The sequence below is a fragment of the Saccopteryx bilineata genome, chromosome 12 (assembly GCF_036850765.1).
Source record: "Saccopteryx bilineata isolate mSacBil1 chromosome 12, mSacBil1_pri_phased_curated, whole genome shotgun sequence".
Classification (NCBI taxonomy): Eukaryota; Metazoa; Chordata; class Mammalia; order Chiroptera; family Emballonuridae; genus Saccopteryx; species Saccopteryx bilineata.
In genome coordinates this window covers 28,333,494-28,350,249 of record NC_089501.1, presented here as the reverse complement: position 1 = coordinate 28,350,249, position 16,756 = coordinate 28,333,494, and the positions used below count along the sequence as shown (strand labels likewise).

Below are 16,756 nucleotides of genomic sequence, written 5' to 3'. Positions count from 1 at the left end.
TCTTATCTTTTGGAATACAATCATTTCCTTGATCCCATAAATACATATGGCTGTTTTAGAGCAGTTAAGCTATATAAGTAAACCACTTACTTTAAATGAAAAGAACAGGTGGGTTGGATTATTTTTCACTAGTTCTTGGAAATGTGAAAGTTCTTTACCTTGAGATGGATTTTCAACTTACTTCTACTTGGCAGTTTATTTGTGCACACACATACACAAAACTGTGGGACCCTTCCCTATTGTGAAGAGCTGTTTTTTCTGTTTTGTTTTAGTTTTTTGTTTTGTTTATTATTGCAGTGGTCATAAACTTCCGGTTTGTGAGTTTAGCATGAATTTTAAACCCCTAGTCTTTAATTTTAAGTATTTTAAACCTACAAAAAAGTTTATTGTAAACATTTTATATACCGTTCACCTGGGTCCACTAATTGTTGGCACTTTTTCAACATTTGTTTAATATTTCTCACTCCAAATTCAAACTTCAAATTCTAATTATTCGATCATCCCCACAGTTTTTTTTTTTTTATAGCATTTTTTACCATTTATAATCCAGTCAAAAATCTTATTACCTTTTGTGTGTTTTATTATTTTGGGCTCTCCCATTTAGAAAATTCTCTTGCTTTCAGTTTTGTTCCTTTTGTGACACTGTCATTTTAAAAAGCTCAGGCCAGTGTTGTAGATGATCCCACTTGAGGTTTGTCTGATTGCTTTTTCTCATGATCAGATGCAGGTTCAATATTTTGGTAAGAAGAATGCATTGGTCATATTGTGACTTTCTTACTGCATTGTCAGGATGCTCATAGTGTCAGTCTGTACCATTGGTTGCACTACATTTGATTATTGTGTTAAGCTGCAAATTCATCTGTGATGAAATTAGCACTTTTATATATAATTAATGTCATCTATATGGTGATAATTTAAGTTCCTGTGACTGTCGTTTGGTTTTAGCATTCTTTGATGATCCTTGCTTGAGTCACTTATTACAGAGATAATTGAAAAATGATTGTTTTCTACTTCTGTTATTCCTCCCTCATTTATTAACTATAATTCTTTTACTTTATATTCCATGAATTATGCAATTGCTACAGTTATGTTTCTTACAACTTTTAAGTGAGAGTGCCTGTGCCGTTGTACTAAATGTTCTGATGGGAGAGGGAAGGACACAGTCCTTCTGGAGCACAAGTCAGTGTCCTGTGTTGATGCCTCCACACGATTTCCTCTTGAAAGTTAATGTATTATCACTAATTACATGCCACTAAGCCATTTATTTCTCTATTTAACTGTTTTTTATATTTATCTTTGTTTTTCTATCTCTTTCTAACTGGCTAATTGCTTATATTAATTTCCAACTTATTTGCTGTTACCATAACATCTATAACAGTTATACATTTCTTTTTCATTTTAATAGCTGTGGAAATACAGAGAACTCTGAATCAACTTGGGACACCTCAAGATTCACCTGAATTACGGCAACAGCTGTAAGTATTTAATTGAACAAAACAAGAAAAAAGGAAAAGGATGAGAAAAATAACTATTGTTATATTTCTTTGCTAGTGTGTAGTGTTACATTTACTGGAGAAAACAAGGGAAAATTAATAAAGTATTTCTTTTCCCTTATATGCACCAAGCTTTTGTGTTTTTCCCATCCAGGGTAGACAGATGTTTGTTTTTTAAAGGTATGACTTACTCTATCAAAGCGGAACTTCTTTAGTGACTATTCTTACACTTCTAAAATAGGTTGTTTTTGATGGTTTTTGAAATATAATACTCTAAGCTTCTGCATGTGTGTAATTTACTTCCCATAGTTACCAATTCCTACAGTGGTACAGTGATCATGTTTGCTTGGTTTCTATCTAGTACATATCCAGTATGAACTAGTCCCCAAAAGCTTATACCTATGTTCTTAAATTTAGAAAGCATTAGTTTCTGTTTCTTTTTTTTAAAAAAAAAAACAGTTTTATAATACATGTTTCAGTAAATTAATATGCTGTTAGAAGAACAGCAATAATACTTTGTGGTGTTACAGATTTTACCATCTGTTTTAACACAGTTTCTCATGTGAACCTTTTAAAACTAGAGTGAAATAAATCAAAAGAACTATTTTTATTTTGCTTATAAGGAAAACATGTCTATTTGGGGGTTTGATGATTTGCCCAACATCAGTCTAGAGCTGAGTTTTAAGTCTTAGTTCAGCACTCTTACAGCTATAAATTTCAAGTTACATATTATGTAATAAATGACATGCCAAACAATATTTGCTCTGGAAGGAAAAATGAAGAGGAAAAAAATTAAATGATAGGTAATAATAATTCATATTTTTGTGAAGTACAGGTTGAAGAATTTATAATTATCTCCAATTTGTGTTGTACTTTTCTGTTGTATATGGATGTCAGGCTGGTAAAAATGCCCAAATCTAAACCATCATTTATAAACCCTGTGAGTAGTGAGTTTTTTTCATGCTTGCTGACACCCGGGAGTGAGTTATTTTTCAAAAAATGAAATTAGTTCCAGTTCCAGTTTTTTTTGTTTTGTTTTGTTTTGTTTTTTTCATTTTTCCGAAGCTGGAAACGGGGAGGCAGTCAGACAGACTCCCGTGTGCGCCCGACCGGGATCCACCCGGCATGCCCACCAGGGGGCGATGTTCTGCCCCTCTGGGGCGTCGCTCTGTTGCATCCAGAGCCATTCTAGCACCTGAGGCAGAGGCCACAGAGCCATCCCCAGCGCCCGGGCCAGCTTTGCTCCAATGGAGCCTTGGCTGCGGGAGGGGAAGAGACAGAGAGGAAGGAGAGGGGGAGGGGTGGAGAAGCAGATGGGCGCTTCTCCTGTGTGCCCTGGCCAGGAATCGAACCCGGGACTCCTGCACGCCAGGCCGACGCTCTGCTGCTGAGCCAACCGGCCAGGGCCCCAGTTACAGTTTTATTAACTTAAAATCATGTTTGTTTGATAAGCAATTTATGAGAACAAGAAGAACATACATTTACCTTTTTTTTTAATGTTGCCTTACACATTTTTAAAATAAAAATTTTTGTTAAAGTCATACTCTGGATGGTCAGGAGGCACGAGGACATACATGAGCGTTCATACTACTCAAAGGGTTAAAATAAAGTAAAATGGAGTTGGAAAACACAATTCTTAATAGTTACAATATTTTGCTAAGGTTTACAGTGAAGATTTCAAATATATAGACATCATTAGTGTTCTTTTAGAATTTCAATTATATTACTTTTTCTAGAGATTTAAAAAGGCATATTAAAAATAAGATACTCAGGACATACATACAAAAAGGTTATAATTCTTTTTTATTAGTTAAGTGCAGGTATCTGTATTTAAGCATAGTCCTATGTAGTATCTCATTATTTTAAAGGCTCCTACGTGTGATCTATACATGTTTAGAATGAGAAATAATATATATGAGCAGTACTGATATTGTAATTTATAAAGCACCACATGAATACAAGTCTTTTTTTAGTGTCACATTCTTTAGTTAGAAACCTTTTTACTTAGAAGCTAGCTAGCAAGATACTGATATAATTTACTGTTTTTATTGTTTCCTGTTCACTCTATGGAAAAATGCAATTTTTTTCAGCAGTGAACTTAAATAATAGTAAATTTATACTATTACTTATAGCCTCTTCCCCTTTTTCTATTTTTTATGTATCTATAGGATATAAATGCTCAGGTAGAAAAATATGAGAGGCTAGATGTACCCTAAAATTGGCCAAGTTTAAGGCTACCCTCTTTACTTACTAACAACCTCCCAGTTGTGGGATGCAGATAAAATGCTTCCACACCCCCAGTATCTCAAGCATGAGACATCTCACAGTCTCACGTTGGCTTGAGTCATGTTTCTTTCTTAATGAGCTGGTTATACTTAAATCTCTGTATGAATAAAGATCTTCCCATGTAATATTTCCTCAATATTTATTAAAGAATAGAACCTGAAAATTTTATTTTCATCGAGAAATTTGGAGCCAGTCTATAAAAAAAGTGATTTTTATAAAACTATTCACCAGGGTTGATTCAAGTGGCCGAGTAGTAACTTAAAGAAGTATAATAATTCTTTTTCTTTAATGTGTGTTTCCTCACTTTAGGCAACAGAATCAGCAGTATACTAACCAACTTGCCAAAGAAACAGATAAGTACATTAAAGAGTTTGGATCTCTGCCCACCACTCCCAGTGAACAGGTATAAAGCTTTAAAAACACATTGTTGATGTATTGAATGTGAAAGGAATCAGATGTATTATGGGATCTGCGAACTGTTACGCTAGAAAGGAAATTGGGAAGGGAAGTTCTATTTGAGATTATTTCACAGAACACAAAACAATATTTAATTGCACAGGTAATATCTTGTGGTTCAATAAAGCAAAAATTATTTCCATGCAGTTGCCCTGACCCATAATTAAGTAAGTGCTCAGAAAATGCCACCTGAGTAATTGTTTCCTGGCCTTCGAGGACTAACTTCATATCCCCTGCGCACTCACTCAACATGCGAGGTTTCCTAGGGGCACATATTTATTTCCTTGCTTATTTAGTGGATGTAATATTAGGTAAGAGTGCAAGGTTTTATTTTCAAAAAAAAGGAGAACTACTTTAAAATAACCTCAAAATCATGGCTCCAATTTTAGGATGAAAATTTGAAGTAAGGATTTTAGCATTATGGCCTTTTTGCCATCAGGGTAAATTTAGACAATATTTGAACATGTTGTCAAAATGTTCATGTTCTTGAGAATCAATCAGTAAGGCCCAGTAATTGGAGAGTGGGTGACAAGTTCAGAATTAAATAAAGAGCAGCAACTTTTGCAAATTCTGTCGCACTTCACAGCTTGATTCTAGTAGGTTTCCATCCCCCTTTCCTCTAGCGTCAAAGGAAAATACAGAAGGATCGCTTAGTGGCCGAGTTCACAACATCCCTGACAAACTTTCAGAAGGTCCAGAGGCAGGCTGCCGAGAAGGAGAAGGAGTTCGTAGCTCGAGTGCGAGCCAGCTCCCGAGTCTCCGTAAGTATGTTAGAAGGTGCCGTAAAAGCGAACGTGCTATTCCATAGAGGTCCCTGAAACGACAACCTTGGCATGTTTTTAAGTCGTGAAGATCTGTGACTGTCTTAGAAAATCAGTAGTTGTGTAATTTTCAAGTGTTTCTTCTCAGTTTTGAAGAAGGACAACGGTGATGGTGTTATGTATTACTGTGTAGTTATTTTGTCCAGGTTGTGGAACAAAAAAACCTACAGATTATATTAAAAATATAGAAATATTTTGTCAGAAAAGATTTAATAAGTCCCACATTTACTAGAACTTGAAGCTGTTGCTTAGTGCTCATGCTAGTGTAGAGAGCACTTTACTCCTGCGTTGTATGAAGATGGAAATGAGCAGAGTGAATGTATCGTACAAATACTGAAGAATACTCACCGTAGAAATATAACCTGGAGAATAGTATCGTACAAATACTGAAGAATACTCATCTGTAGAAATATAACCTGGAGAATAGTATCGTACAAATACTGAAGAATACTCATCTGTAGAAATATAACCTGGAGAATAGTATCGTACAAATACTGAAGAATATTCATCTGTAGAAATATAACCTGGAGAATAGTATCATACAAATACTGAAGAATACTCATCTGTAGAAATATAACCTGGAGGATAAGTGAAAGGAGAATTTAGAGTGGAATTTTGAATTAGTCTTTAAAGGAAATCACAAGTCCTTAGTTGATACCATTTCCAAGAGTAGTTTACATTTTATTTAAATAATATTTATTTTATTTAAATAATTTTTATTTTTTGGGAATATTTAATGATTGTTATCCTTGTCATCTTAGGATATAATTTTATTATTATTTGAGGTAGTTAACCTAAAATATTGGAACAAAAATTTTTTCCCTCTACACATATATTTATTTACATTCCATGTAAATCAGTCTACATTACTATAAGGGAAAATATGATGTTTCGTGTTTTTTCTTTGCCCCTTCTCAAATCCACTCTGTTGCTAACTTATTCAGGGCGGTTTTCCTGAGGAGAGCTCAAAAGAAAGGAATCTTGTATCGTGGGAAAGGTAAGAATTCTAAAACATTATACAGATTGAAAGATATTTATTCAGATAAATTTTATACATTATGTTCCCTAGCACAGAATTAAAACCTTCAGTATATTATATCATGACTGTCCTAAATTACTTTATAGAAATAAAAAATAAAAATTTTGAAAAATTATATAGTATATTGTAAAATATATAAATATATAAAAATATTCTAATACAAGAATAATACTTCGTAATTATTTTTCCAAGTGAATATTATCTCTTAATTATTATTTGATATGCATTATTCCCTTGTGTGAGGTTTAAATCAAACAACAGGAAATACCTAGCTGCCCAATATAGTTTCTGGTAACTAAGTCATAACTTTAAAAAGTGTCAGTAACAGGTAATATAAATAAAATATGATTAATATTTATGTCATATTAGAATCTGAGCATTCTCTGACTTTGAAAAAAATATTCTATTTGATATTACTAGGAAAGAGTTCCATTGTTTATTACAGACTTTCTTGTTTCCATATTCTTTTCTTTTTATTAGCCAAACTCAACCTCAAGTGCAGGTGCAGGATGACGAAATTACAGAGGATGACCTCCGCCTTATTCATGAGAGAGAGTCTTCTATTAAGCAGCTTGAAGTAAGCTTTACATTATAGAGTTGGACTGCTGCCTGTTCTTAGTGAGTTTGTCTTCAGGATGCTTAGCTAATGCTGGGACAGGGATTGAGAAAAGAAACTAAATAAATATATCAATTTGGAGGCATTTCTCATGTAAATTAGAATAATTCCTCTTTTTAAAAAAATAATCTCTGTAGACTTTGTGGTGGGATGAGAGAACCTACTTTCTTCTACTCTTTTTTTTTTAATTCTTTTAATTCTTTTTAACCTTGGCATTGAGAAAAATAACAGTCTAGAGTTAAATGTCTGTTCAGCGAGTCTGGATGGCTCCCATGGCACATGATAAACATCTCACCTGCATGAATAATAACTTTTACAAGGGCTTAAACTGTGTTTTATTTCTCTTTAGTATGCTTATGACATCAAAGAGGTCTAAAACCTTAGTTCTTAGGGCATTACATGTTCCCTAGGAGTTGAGATACTAATAGCTAATGATAGCTACAGCTTGAGGGCTTCCATGTGCCAAGTACTGTGTGATAAGCCCTATATGTTCATTGTCTAATTTAGTCTTCAGAACATCTCTCTGAAGTGGTGAACTGTGACACCGTCATTGCCATATTACATTTGGGGAAATTAAGACACGAGAGGAATATATAAATTGCCCCACCCCTCCTGAATAAAGTATTTAAATTTTACTCTTTAGTCAGGCAAAATAATAGTTATTTTGTATTGAAGAAGAGTAAATTTATAACTTTTTTATCCTTCACTATTCCATTGTATTTTCAAATTTATTAATATGAGATGTTACACCTAATGTTTTATTCTTTTAAGTTGTCAAATTGGTGTATACATTTTTACTAGAAATATAACAAGAATATTTTTTACCCTTGTGAGGAAATAGCAAAACTAATACTTGTGATAACAGAACAAATCAGATTATATAACAAGCTCAGCAGTCACAGCCCTTTCCTAACATAGATCCTTCATTTCCGTCCTGCCTGGCTTGATATTTTTAATGTCACAAACTTATTTTAGAGAACTGGTTACTGTTTTTTCTTCTTGGGATTGTTTATAATAAAATAATTTTCTGATATTTCTAAAATTTATGTATTAAGTTTCTCTGTAGGGTGGTTTAGGTTTTTTTTATTTTCCCCTTCTATGAATTGGGGACTGAATTTCTGATTATAATAATTTGTGCCTTTTTCTCTTAGGCTGATATTATGGATATTAATGAAATATTTAAACACTTGGGGACAATGATTCATGAGCAAGGAGATATGATAGGTAAGTCCTGCTGATTGGGCTTCGTGAGGTGTTAGCAGGCTGCCTGCAATTTACCTGTGGTTAGTTCTCAAGTGAACTGCTCTGGCCCTGGCCGGTAGGATGTCAACCGGCGTGTGGATGTCCCAGGTTCGATTCCCAGTCAGGGCACACAGGAGAGGTAGCCATCTCATTCTCCTCCCTCCCCCTTGTCTCTCTCTCTCTCTTCCTCTCCCATAGCCATAGCTGAATTGTCTATTGTTTCGAGCATATTGGCTCAGGGCTCTGAGAATGGCTCAGTGGAGCCTCTGCCTCAGACTCTAAAAATACATCACTTTCAAGTGGCCCCAGGTGGGCAGAGCGGGGTGGATCCTGATTTGGGTGCATGCAGGGGTCTCTCTATCTCCCCTCCTCTCATTTAAAAAAAAAAGAAAGAAAAAGAGATAAGTCACTGCTCCTTCTCTGCCTTTTGGTTCCGCTGCAGGTAAAAGCATAGTCTAAACAGATGAAGCATCACCCTCGGCATTATCTAAAATAAATCTTGTTTTTGGCTCCAGCCTCATTTATTTCAAAATAGTTAGATTTAATCAGGCCTACTGCTGAGATCATGGAGGGCACCATGTAACATCATTCAAGCTTATTTCCAGGGCCTCTGGTTTTAGTTTTATTCCAATTTAATTCTCATCACAATAAGGACTTTGGGGGAAATTTGTGCTATTTATAATTATGTCTGCAATCTTGCCTTTAGATGGAAGGAAATAGGTATCTATCTGCTCGATCATTCATTCCAATAGTTTTTTTAATAGATTAGTTTAGTAATATTACTTAGGTGCTCAAAATTTTTTTATTAAAAATTCTTAAAAATGAATTAGTGACTAACACTTTAAGTTTTAAATGTAATAGTGATTCATTTAAGATGTAACTGTCAGCACTGATCAAGATCCTGATCATTTTTATCATTTTGAAATATGAGAATATATATATCTAAAAATACATTTAATATGTTTTTTGAATGTGGTTCAATTGAAATACTCAAACCTATAATGTAACTATTATCTGTCCATTCTTAGTCTGTTCTCTCACCCCCATAGGTCACAGGGTAAAATTTCTAAAACCATTTATGCATCCAACAAATATTTATTGAGTGCCTACTAAATCCAGGCATTGGGGATCCAGGTGAAATTGAACAACAAATAAAAGATCCTGCCTACATAGATCTTATAATCTAAAAAAAAGAGAGACAATTATTTTTTAAAAAGTAAAGTAAATGAATGTTGAGCCTGTCCAGGCAGTGGTGCAGTGGATAGAGCATTGGACTGGGACACAGAGGACCCAGGTTCGAAACCCCAAGGTTGCTGGCTTGAGTGCAAGTTCACCAGCTTGAGTGCGGGGCCGCTGGCTGGTGTGTGGGATGATAGACATGATCCTATGGTCGCTGGCTTGAGCCCAAGGTTGCTGGCTTGAGCAAGGGGTCACGTGCTCTGAAATAGCCCCCTGATCAAGGCACATATGAGAAAGCAATCAATGAACAACTAAGGAACTGCAACAAAGAATTGATGCTTCTCCTCTCTCTCCCTTCCTGTTTGTTTGTCTCTATCTTTCCCTCTCTCTGCCTCTGTCAAAAAAAAAAAAAGAATGTTGATAAGTGCTTTGGGGAAAGTAAGGCCAGGCCCAAATAAGGACGGGGCTGCTGGCAGTGGAAGATGTTGCTGCTTTACGTCGTCAGGGAAGGCCTTACTGAGAGGTGACATTTTGTTTGAATAATGAATGTGTTTAATCTGACCTTGAATGAAACCTCATGATTTGTGCAGTTCTTGCTCTAGAGAGTGATCATGCAAGTATCAGCACATGTGTTGGTTAACAATGTGTGTGTTTTATTTTAAAGATAGCATAGAAGCCAACGTTGAAAACGCAGAGGTGCATGTGCAGCAAGCAAACCAACAACTGTCACGGGCATCAGACTACCAGGTAATATTAACTGTAATAAATTGTCTTCTAACTCAGACTTTTGACGTGTGTGTGTGTGTGTGTGTGTGTGTGTGTGTGTGTGTGTCTATTCAGACTTAAAGTGGCTAGAGATGTTGAAATTTCAAATCCCACGGAAGACAGGTCAGAAATATGCCAGTCAGTGCAAAACTGGATGTAGCCTGATTATTTTCAGGCTTGCACCAGAATTGTGGCCCACAGGAGAAGGAACTTCAGTGTTTCTCGAGTACTGAGGGGAGCAACAGGGAACCACCGGCTTTTCTGGCAGCCTCTGATGTCACTGGGACTTTCCAAGCCAGAAATCTCCTTTATAACCTCTGTTTCTCACTGTTCGCTTCTACCTTTTCCTCCCTTTTTTTTTTCAGTGACACTGTGCACTAAAGAGGCATAGATTTATTGTCCTAGAGAGATCTCTTCGGGTCCTATGGAAATTATATTACCTTGCAATATCCTTGACTACTAGATAGATACTCTGTCAGCATTCAGCAGACCCTTTGCTGGGAAGAAATTGATTTCTTAAGTCAAATCAGGTTAATATATTGAGTCCATATGTATGTGTCAAATATAAAATATGTGTGAAGTATTATATGACTATTAGGACCGTAAACTATTAGTCTATTGTTTAATACAGGGGTCCCCAAACTTTTTACACAGGGGGCCAGTTCACTGTCCCTCAGACCATTGGAGGGCCGGACTATAAAAAAAACAACTATGAACAAATCCCTATGCACACTGCACATATCTTATTTTTAAGTAAAAAAACAAAATGGGAACAAATACAATATTTAAAATAAAGAACAAGTAAATTTAAATCAACAAACTGACCAGTATTTCAATGGGAACTATGCTCCTCTCACTGACCAGCAATGAAAGAGGTGCCCCTTCCGGAAGTGTGGCAGGGGCCGGATAAATGGCCTCAGGGGGCTGTATGTGGCCCGCGGGCCATAGTTTGGGGACCCCTGGTTTAATACATAGACCTTTGATGTTCAACAAGGATCGGCCAGGCTTTTTGGAAACCACTAAACTCCACCCTAGCATTTAACTTCCCTTTCCAAACTCTACTTTTCTTGTTGTTTATAATTATTTTCTCAAACCTTGTTACCTTCTTATAAAATAACTAAGATCTACATCATCTTGGGTATTTTCAGTTGCTCTGCACTTTTCTCACTAACCATAAAAGTTCCCTATAATTTCAGTACCATTTTTCACTGGACATCCACTGCATATTAAGTGACATGTAGAGGACAGTGAAGCTATAAGAGAATGCTGAGTCACAGCGACTTATATTCACTGATGGAGTGACTCGTGGTCACCATCTTGTGCATGTGATGCAGATATGCACCTCTGCAGAATGAATGTCATTATGTCATAGCCTGCATTATTCATGAGTAGTTATACACATGCACACACCACACACAGTAATCTGTAAATGCCAACAGTTAGAACTGCTCAAAAGTGTTTAGTAGTATTCGTCAGTGACTGGGCTTACATGTTATTTTGTTTGCTCTTGGATCTTGGGGGTTATAGATCTGTATTAAGTTGTACGGTAGTTTTCCTCCCCCTAGTGGAAGGGAAAGCCAGCAGGTCCCCTGGGGAAAAGAAACACATCTTCCCAAGCTGCACCTCTAAAACTGGAGCTGCCCTTATATTTATTTAATTCCAGAGGCCCTGAGTGATGAGAAAAGAACTGCTTTCCAATAGTCCTACTTGGAAACCTTGTTAATAAACTCATGCCTATGCAAAACATGGTGCTTCTAAACAGGTTGGGTGGACCATGAGCATAAAGGAAGGGGATAAGTGCTCTTATCACCATGGCACCCCAAGGGCCTCATTACCCCACCCTAGGGAGGTTTCCCCCGGTAGCAGAGTGCCCATGACTGTTTATAATGGTGCATTACACGTGTCTGGAAACCAAGTGGAATCTGGGACAAATATGTAAGCATGATATCAAAACTTTAGAGGAATTGTGTTTTATACATAAGTATTATTCAGTTGAAAAGTTAGATGAGCCTGATCAGGCAGTGGCGCAGTGGATAGAGCATTGAACTGGGATGCAGAAGACCCAGGTTCGAAACACCGAGGTCGCTGGCTTGAGCAAGGGGCCACTCTGTTGTAGCCCCCTGGTCAAGGCACATATGAGAAAGCAATCAATGAACAACTGAGGAGCTGCAACAAAGAATTGATGCTTCTCATCTCCCTTCTTGTCTGTTCCTCTCTCTGTCTCTCTCTGTCTCTCTGACACACACACAAATTTAGATGAATATGTGGAATACTGAAAGTATTCATGGTTTTTAGGGTAACTTCAAAGCCAGAAACATACCTTTTTGTAAAAAAATGATACTTTTGGTTGACATAAAATAAATTTATAAATTTTTCTACTTTGTAAGAAAAAGGATTCCTGCATGTTGCTGTGAAATATACAAGCCATTAAAGAAATACAGTAATCTGCAGCTGGGCCAGGAATGAAGAATGGAACAAAATACTTAACCTTTATATTTAAATGACTGTATCTTAATTTTGTATCTTAATTTTTTTTGCCTCTTTGCTTTTCATTTGTTATGTTGAGATGTTGAATGCAGTTTTCATTGAGAATGATTTGGAAACTAATAAATTAACCTTGGAAAAATTGCTGAACATTTACTCTTGCTTATATTTTCAGAGAATTCATTTTGAAGATCAGCTATGTTAAAAAAAATTTTTTTTTCAATTACAGTTGACATACAATATTATATTCATTTCGGGTATACAACATAGCAGTTAGGTATTTATATACCTTACAAAGTGATCACCCCAATAGGTCTAGTACCCATTTGATACCATACATATTTATTACAATATTATTGACTATATTCCCTATATTGTACTTTACAGCCCCATGATTATTTTTTAACTGGCAATTTGAAGAACAAATTTTTTTATAATAGTATTTAAATACAGAAGCTCTTAAACTGTTCTCTTTTTTTTCATACATAGCTAACCTCAGTCCATTGCTTAAATCAGTAGCTTTCATTTTTCTGTGTTTTCTACCCCAGAAAAATTACCAACAAAAGTTGAATAATTACCCCTTGAATTGCACCATTAACTCAAGAAAAATATTTTTGAAAAAGAAAATTGTCCTATGTGTATTGAAGAGATTTTTAAGAAGAAAAAAAATGCACTAAAAAATTTGAGGGCAATGAATTACTATTGATTTTACTCTAGAAATGAACCAAATGATTTTCAGTTGCTATGGAGATGCTTCTCTACATTTGTAAACATATTTTTGTTTTTGCATCTGCAGCGCAAATCCAGAAAAACCCTGTGCATCATCATTTCTCTCCTTGTCATCGGAGTCGTAATTATTGGTATCATACTGGGAGTGAAAAGCTAAAATTCTGAAGGAGTACACTGTTGTACTTATCTAAATTATGTAGGAAGGTTCTTGTAACAGTGGTTTTTTATTATTATTATTTTAAAGCTATTGCATAAAAGGTGGTTTCCGTACTTTTATTTTTATTTGGGGGGGGGTTCTTTTGGAGTAAATTTGATATTTTCTAATATTGAATGTTTTTCTAAGTATCACTGTGGGCATAACTTCCATGCTTTTCGATCTGGTAACTTAGTTTTTTGCCCACGTTGTATATGTCTTTCATTTATAATTTATTTATCCTGTTGACTTAGTTTTTAGAATGAATAAATTTAAAGGTGTATGTGTTCTGTGGGCATCTGTCTTTTTGTCACAGTACAACATAAACCGAGATTTGTTACTTTAATTAAAAATTGAATTTTGATTAGGGCCAGAAGAAATGTTCTAAATAATTTTAAAAATTACCTGTTTGTGTTGGCTTTTTTGCTGGTTCATACCAGCACAGATTATCTATTTGACTGTTATTCTTAATCTTCAGACCCCTTACTACTCTGAATGAAATCAATGAACAGTTTCCTACTACATTTCATATACTGGGTGTGTATATATTAAGCATTGCTGTAGATTGCCTGGTAAAATACTCCTTAGATTGTTTTTACATAGGCTGTGTTTAAATTGGACGTTTACTGAGGAATGTGTAGTCACTATAAATGTTCAATGTGGTTTGGAAGGAGAGTGTAACAAATCAATACCCCAACCTGTTACTCGGCTGTGTATTTCTACAGCTATTAGAATGGAAATTAGTGATCTTTCCTTACATGCTATTGAATAATGGTTACATTTGTATTCTTAGGTCAAAATTATTGGGGAGGAAACTATCCCACAATTACTATTTCTAGCACCCAGAACTTAAAATGTATTTACCTTGAGTACCATTTTGTACCATCCTTCATTAGAAAAGGAATTGGATGTTTGCCAATTAACTCACCGTTTTAAGGCCATGTTATTTTAATACACTAATCTGAATGCTTGTATTTTATAATGTTCTTCTAGCACAGTTTGATAGTGAAGGCAGTGTTTTACATGGCAAGCTATAAACTTCAAATGGGAACAAATAAAATATTAAGTAACTAACTAAAGTGTACATTGGCAGCCAAAATAAAGATGATTTTAATCGTGTCTGGATAGCTCTGTTCCATGAGGATTCTGCTTCCATGGAACCGACACTTGACCTTTCCCTCACACTTTGGCCACTGGGAAGGTAACCCACCCAACAGCCATTCTCCCATCTTTCTGAAATACCTTACTCAATTTTTATTTTGGCAATCTTAAAAGATTTTGCCTCTGATAGGTAGAAGCTGCATGACAGTAAAACTCAATCTCTTCTACAAAAGAGACTGTAGAAAACTCTTCTGTGAGTGATTAGCAACCTTGATACCTGTGTTTATCAGAATCGGCTCACTTTAGTGAATGGGATGGGTGATGCAGGGGAGAACTCAGGCAGTTTCTACTCATTCTGAAGTCAGTGAAAGCATGTCAGACTTTCCTGAACGTGTTTTCTCCTTGTTAAGTGGAGAGAAAAGTGTAGGGAAGCCTGCTGTTTCATGTCATGCACCGGCGCCCTGTGGCTAAAGTCCTAATGGCTTTCACAAATCACTCCAGTTTTTTTTTTTGTTTTGTTTTGTTATTGTTTTTGTTATTGTTCTTGCCACAATTTTACTTGATAAATGTTGTTATCACAAAGGCAAATGCATTTACTTCTATTTATTTCATAGTTAAGTTCCCAAGAACAGCAGAAGCACTTGATTTTTTTGGCATAATTTTAGCACCGTTATTTAAAGTGTAATAATTTATAAATGATTTTAACTGGGACACAGCTCAGTGACTGCAAAGAGGAACTCGAGTGGCTTGCATTCTTCTAGGAATCATTCATTTTGAAGGGGAAGTTTGCACACAGTATTTGGAACACAAAGAAGAGTCTCGATTAGAAAAAATAAAATGAAAAACAGGACAGTAGCCAATTTTTAAACATTTTCCTTTGCGTTAGTTTTAGAGTCACCTTGAGAGGTGGTGAAGCTTACATTATAGAAAGCGAAATTAGCATGGTTTTAATGCCTGTGAGCATATCTGAATCTGTGTGAGGCAAACTGAGACTCTTAACTGAAGAAGTTTCCTTATCAAATGACACCTAGTGTTCCTTTCAGTGCGCCCCAAAGACATGCTTGAAGGATGCAGGCTGAGGTTAACCAGCTTCTTTACTGAAACTGAATGACAGTACAGCAGGAAGAATTTGGCCTTTGTATTGGTCATTAAATGTCATAAAATAATGTTTTGGTTTGGCAGTAATTGATGGTAAAAGAATGACTGGTGTCAGTGCAGCTTGCTTTTTTAGTGGGCATGGGATCAGTTCCAAAATAGTATATGGATGTGAATACAGGTGGAACGCAATCTCGGACAGCAAGCGACGGACGGACACAGCCCCTGAAGTCAGGCCCACTGCGCGCACCGGCTCCCAGCGGTGACGTCTGTGCCACTGACTGACAACCCTCTGCTCCTTGCAAAGGCTGCCACTGCGTCCTTCAGGGTCTTTACTGCTTTTGTTAAAATGATTAAATTTTTCTACACAGACAAAATGTTTTGAATATCAATCTTTTTAGACAAATTTATAATGAAAAAAGGAATGACTTGTGAAAACCTCTTATTCCACAAAATTAGTCTGTAGTTTAGCAAGGAAAGTGCAGAATAGTTTTTCTAGTTGGTGTGATTTTTGTTTCTTTATGTAGAAAATAATGTCACAATAAAATAGAAAACCTGTATAAAGAAAATAGTCATTGTTCACCATTTAATAATAAAGAGCAATTCACAAGAGTATTTTATTCAGTGTTTATTTTCTTTTTTTTTCTTTTCTTTTTTTTTGTATTTTTCTGAAGTTGGAAACAGGGAGGCAGTCAGACAGATTCCCGCATGCGTCTGACCGGGATCCACCCGGCACGCCCACCAGGGGGCGATGCTCTGCCCATCTAGGGCGTCGCTCTGTTGCAACCAGAGCCATTCTAGTGCCTGAGGCAGAGGCCACGGAGCCATCTTCAGTGCCCGGGCCAACTTTGCTCCAGTGGAGCCCTGGCTGCGGGAGGGGAAGAGAGAGACAGAGAAGAAGGAGAGGGGGAGGAGTGGAGAAGCAGATGGGCGCTTCTCCTGTGTGCCCTGGCTGGGAATCGAACCTGGAACTCCTGCACATCAAGCTGACGCTCTACCACTGAGCTAAGCACATAAGGCCAGAGCTCTGCTTATTTTCTTGAAAGGTAAATAACTGTTTTTTACTCATGACCAAGTTGCTGTGATAAAAATAAAATTTTAGCATGAGATGAAGAGAGCTGTTTGGGTAGTTACGAGTTACGTGACATTTTTAGTGGTAAAAATCATCAGGGATCGTTCCTTAAACAAAAAATAAAATTGTATATTTTCATGATTCAGTGAATAAAAACAAAAACCTGACCTGTGGATCCCAAGACT

At 36.2% G+C, this 16,756-nt stretch overlaps 1 protein-coding gene across 1 annotated transcript in view; it reads left to right on the top strand.

Moving 5' to 3' along the window:
• The window catches only part of STX7 (syntaxin 7), a 45,191-nt gene extending 29,077 nt beyond the window's left edge, over nucleotides 1-16,114 (top strand). The window contains exons 3-10 of the mRNA XM_066248041.1: nucleotides 1,406-1,475; nucleotides 4,089-4,182; nucleotides 4,859-4,996; nucleotides 6,001-6,053; nucleotides 6,576-6,672; nucleotides 7,863-7,935; nucleotides 9,797-9,879; nucleotides 13,178-16,114. Coding sequence (XP_066104138.1) covers nucleotides 1,406-1,475; nucleotides 4,089-4,182; nucleotides 4,859-4,996; nucleotides 6,001-6,053; nucleotides 6,576-6,672; nucleotides 7,863-7,935; nucleotides 9,797-9,879; nucleotides 13,178-13,267 — 698 coding nt within the window. The 3' untranslated portion in view covers nucleotides 13,268-16,114. The remainder of the gene's footprint in view (nucleotides 1-1,405; nucleotides 1,476-4,088; nucleotides 4,183-4,858; nucleotides 4,997-6,000; nucleotides 6,054-6,575; nucleotides 6,673-7,862; nucleotides 7,936-9,796; nucleotides 9,880-13,177) is intronic.
• The last annotated feature ends 642 nt before the right edge of the window (nucleotides 16,115-16,756 follow it).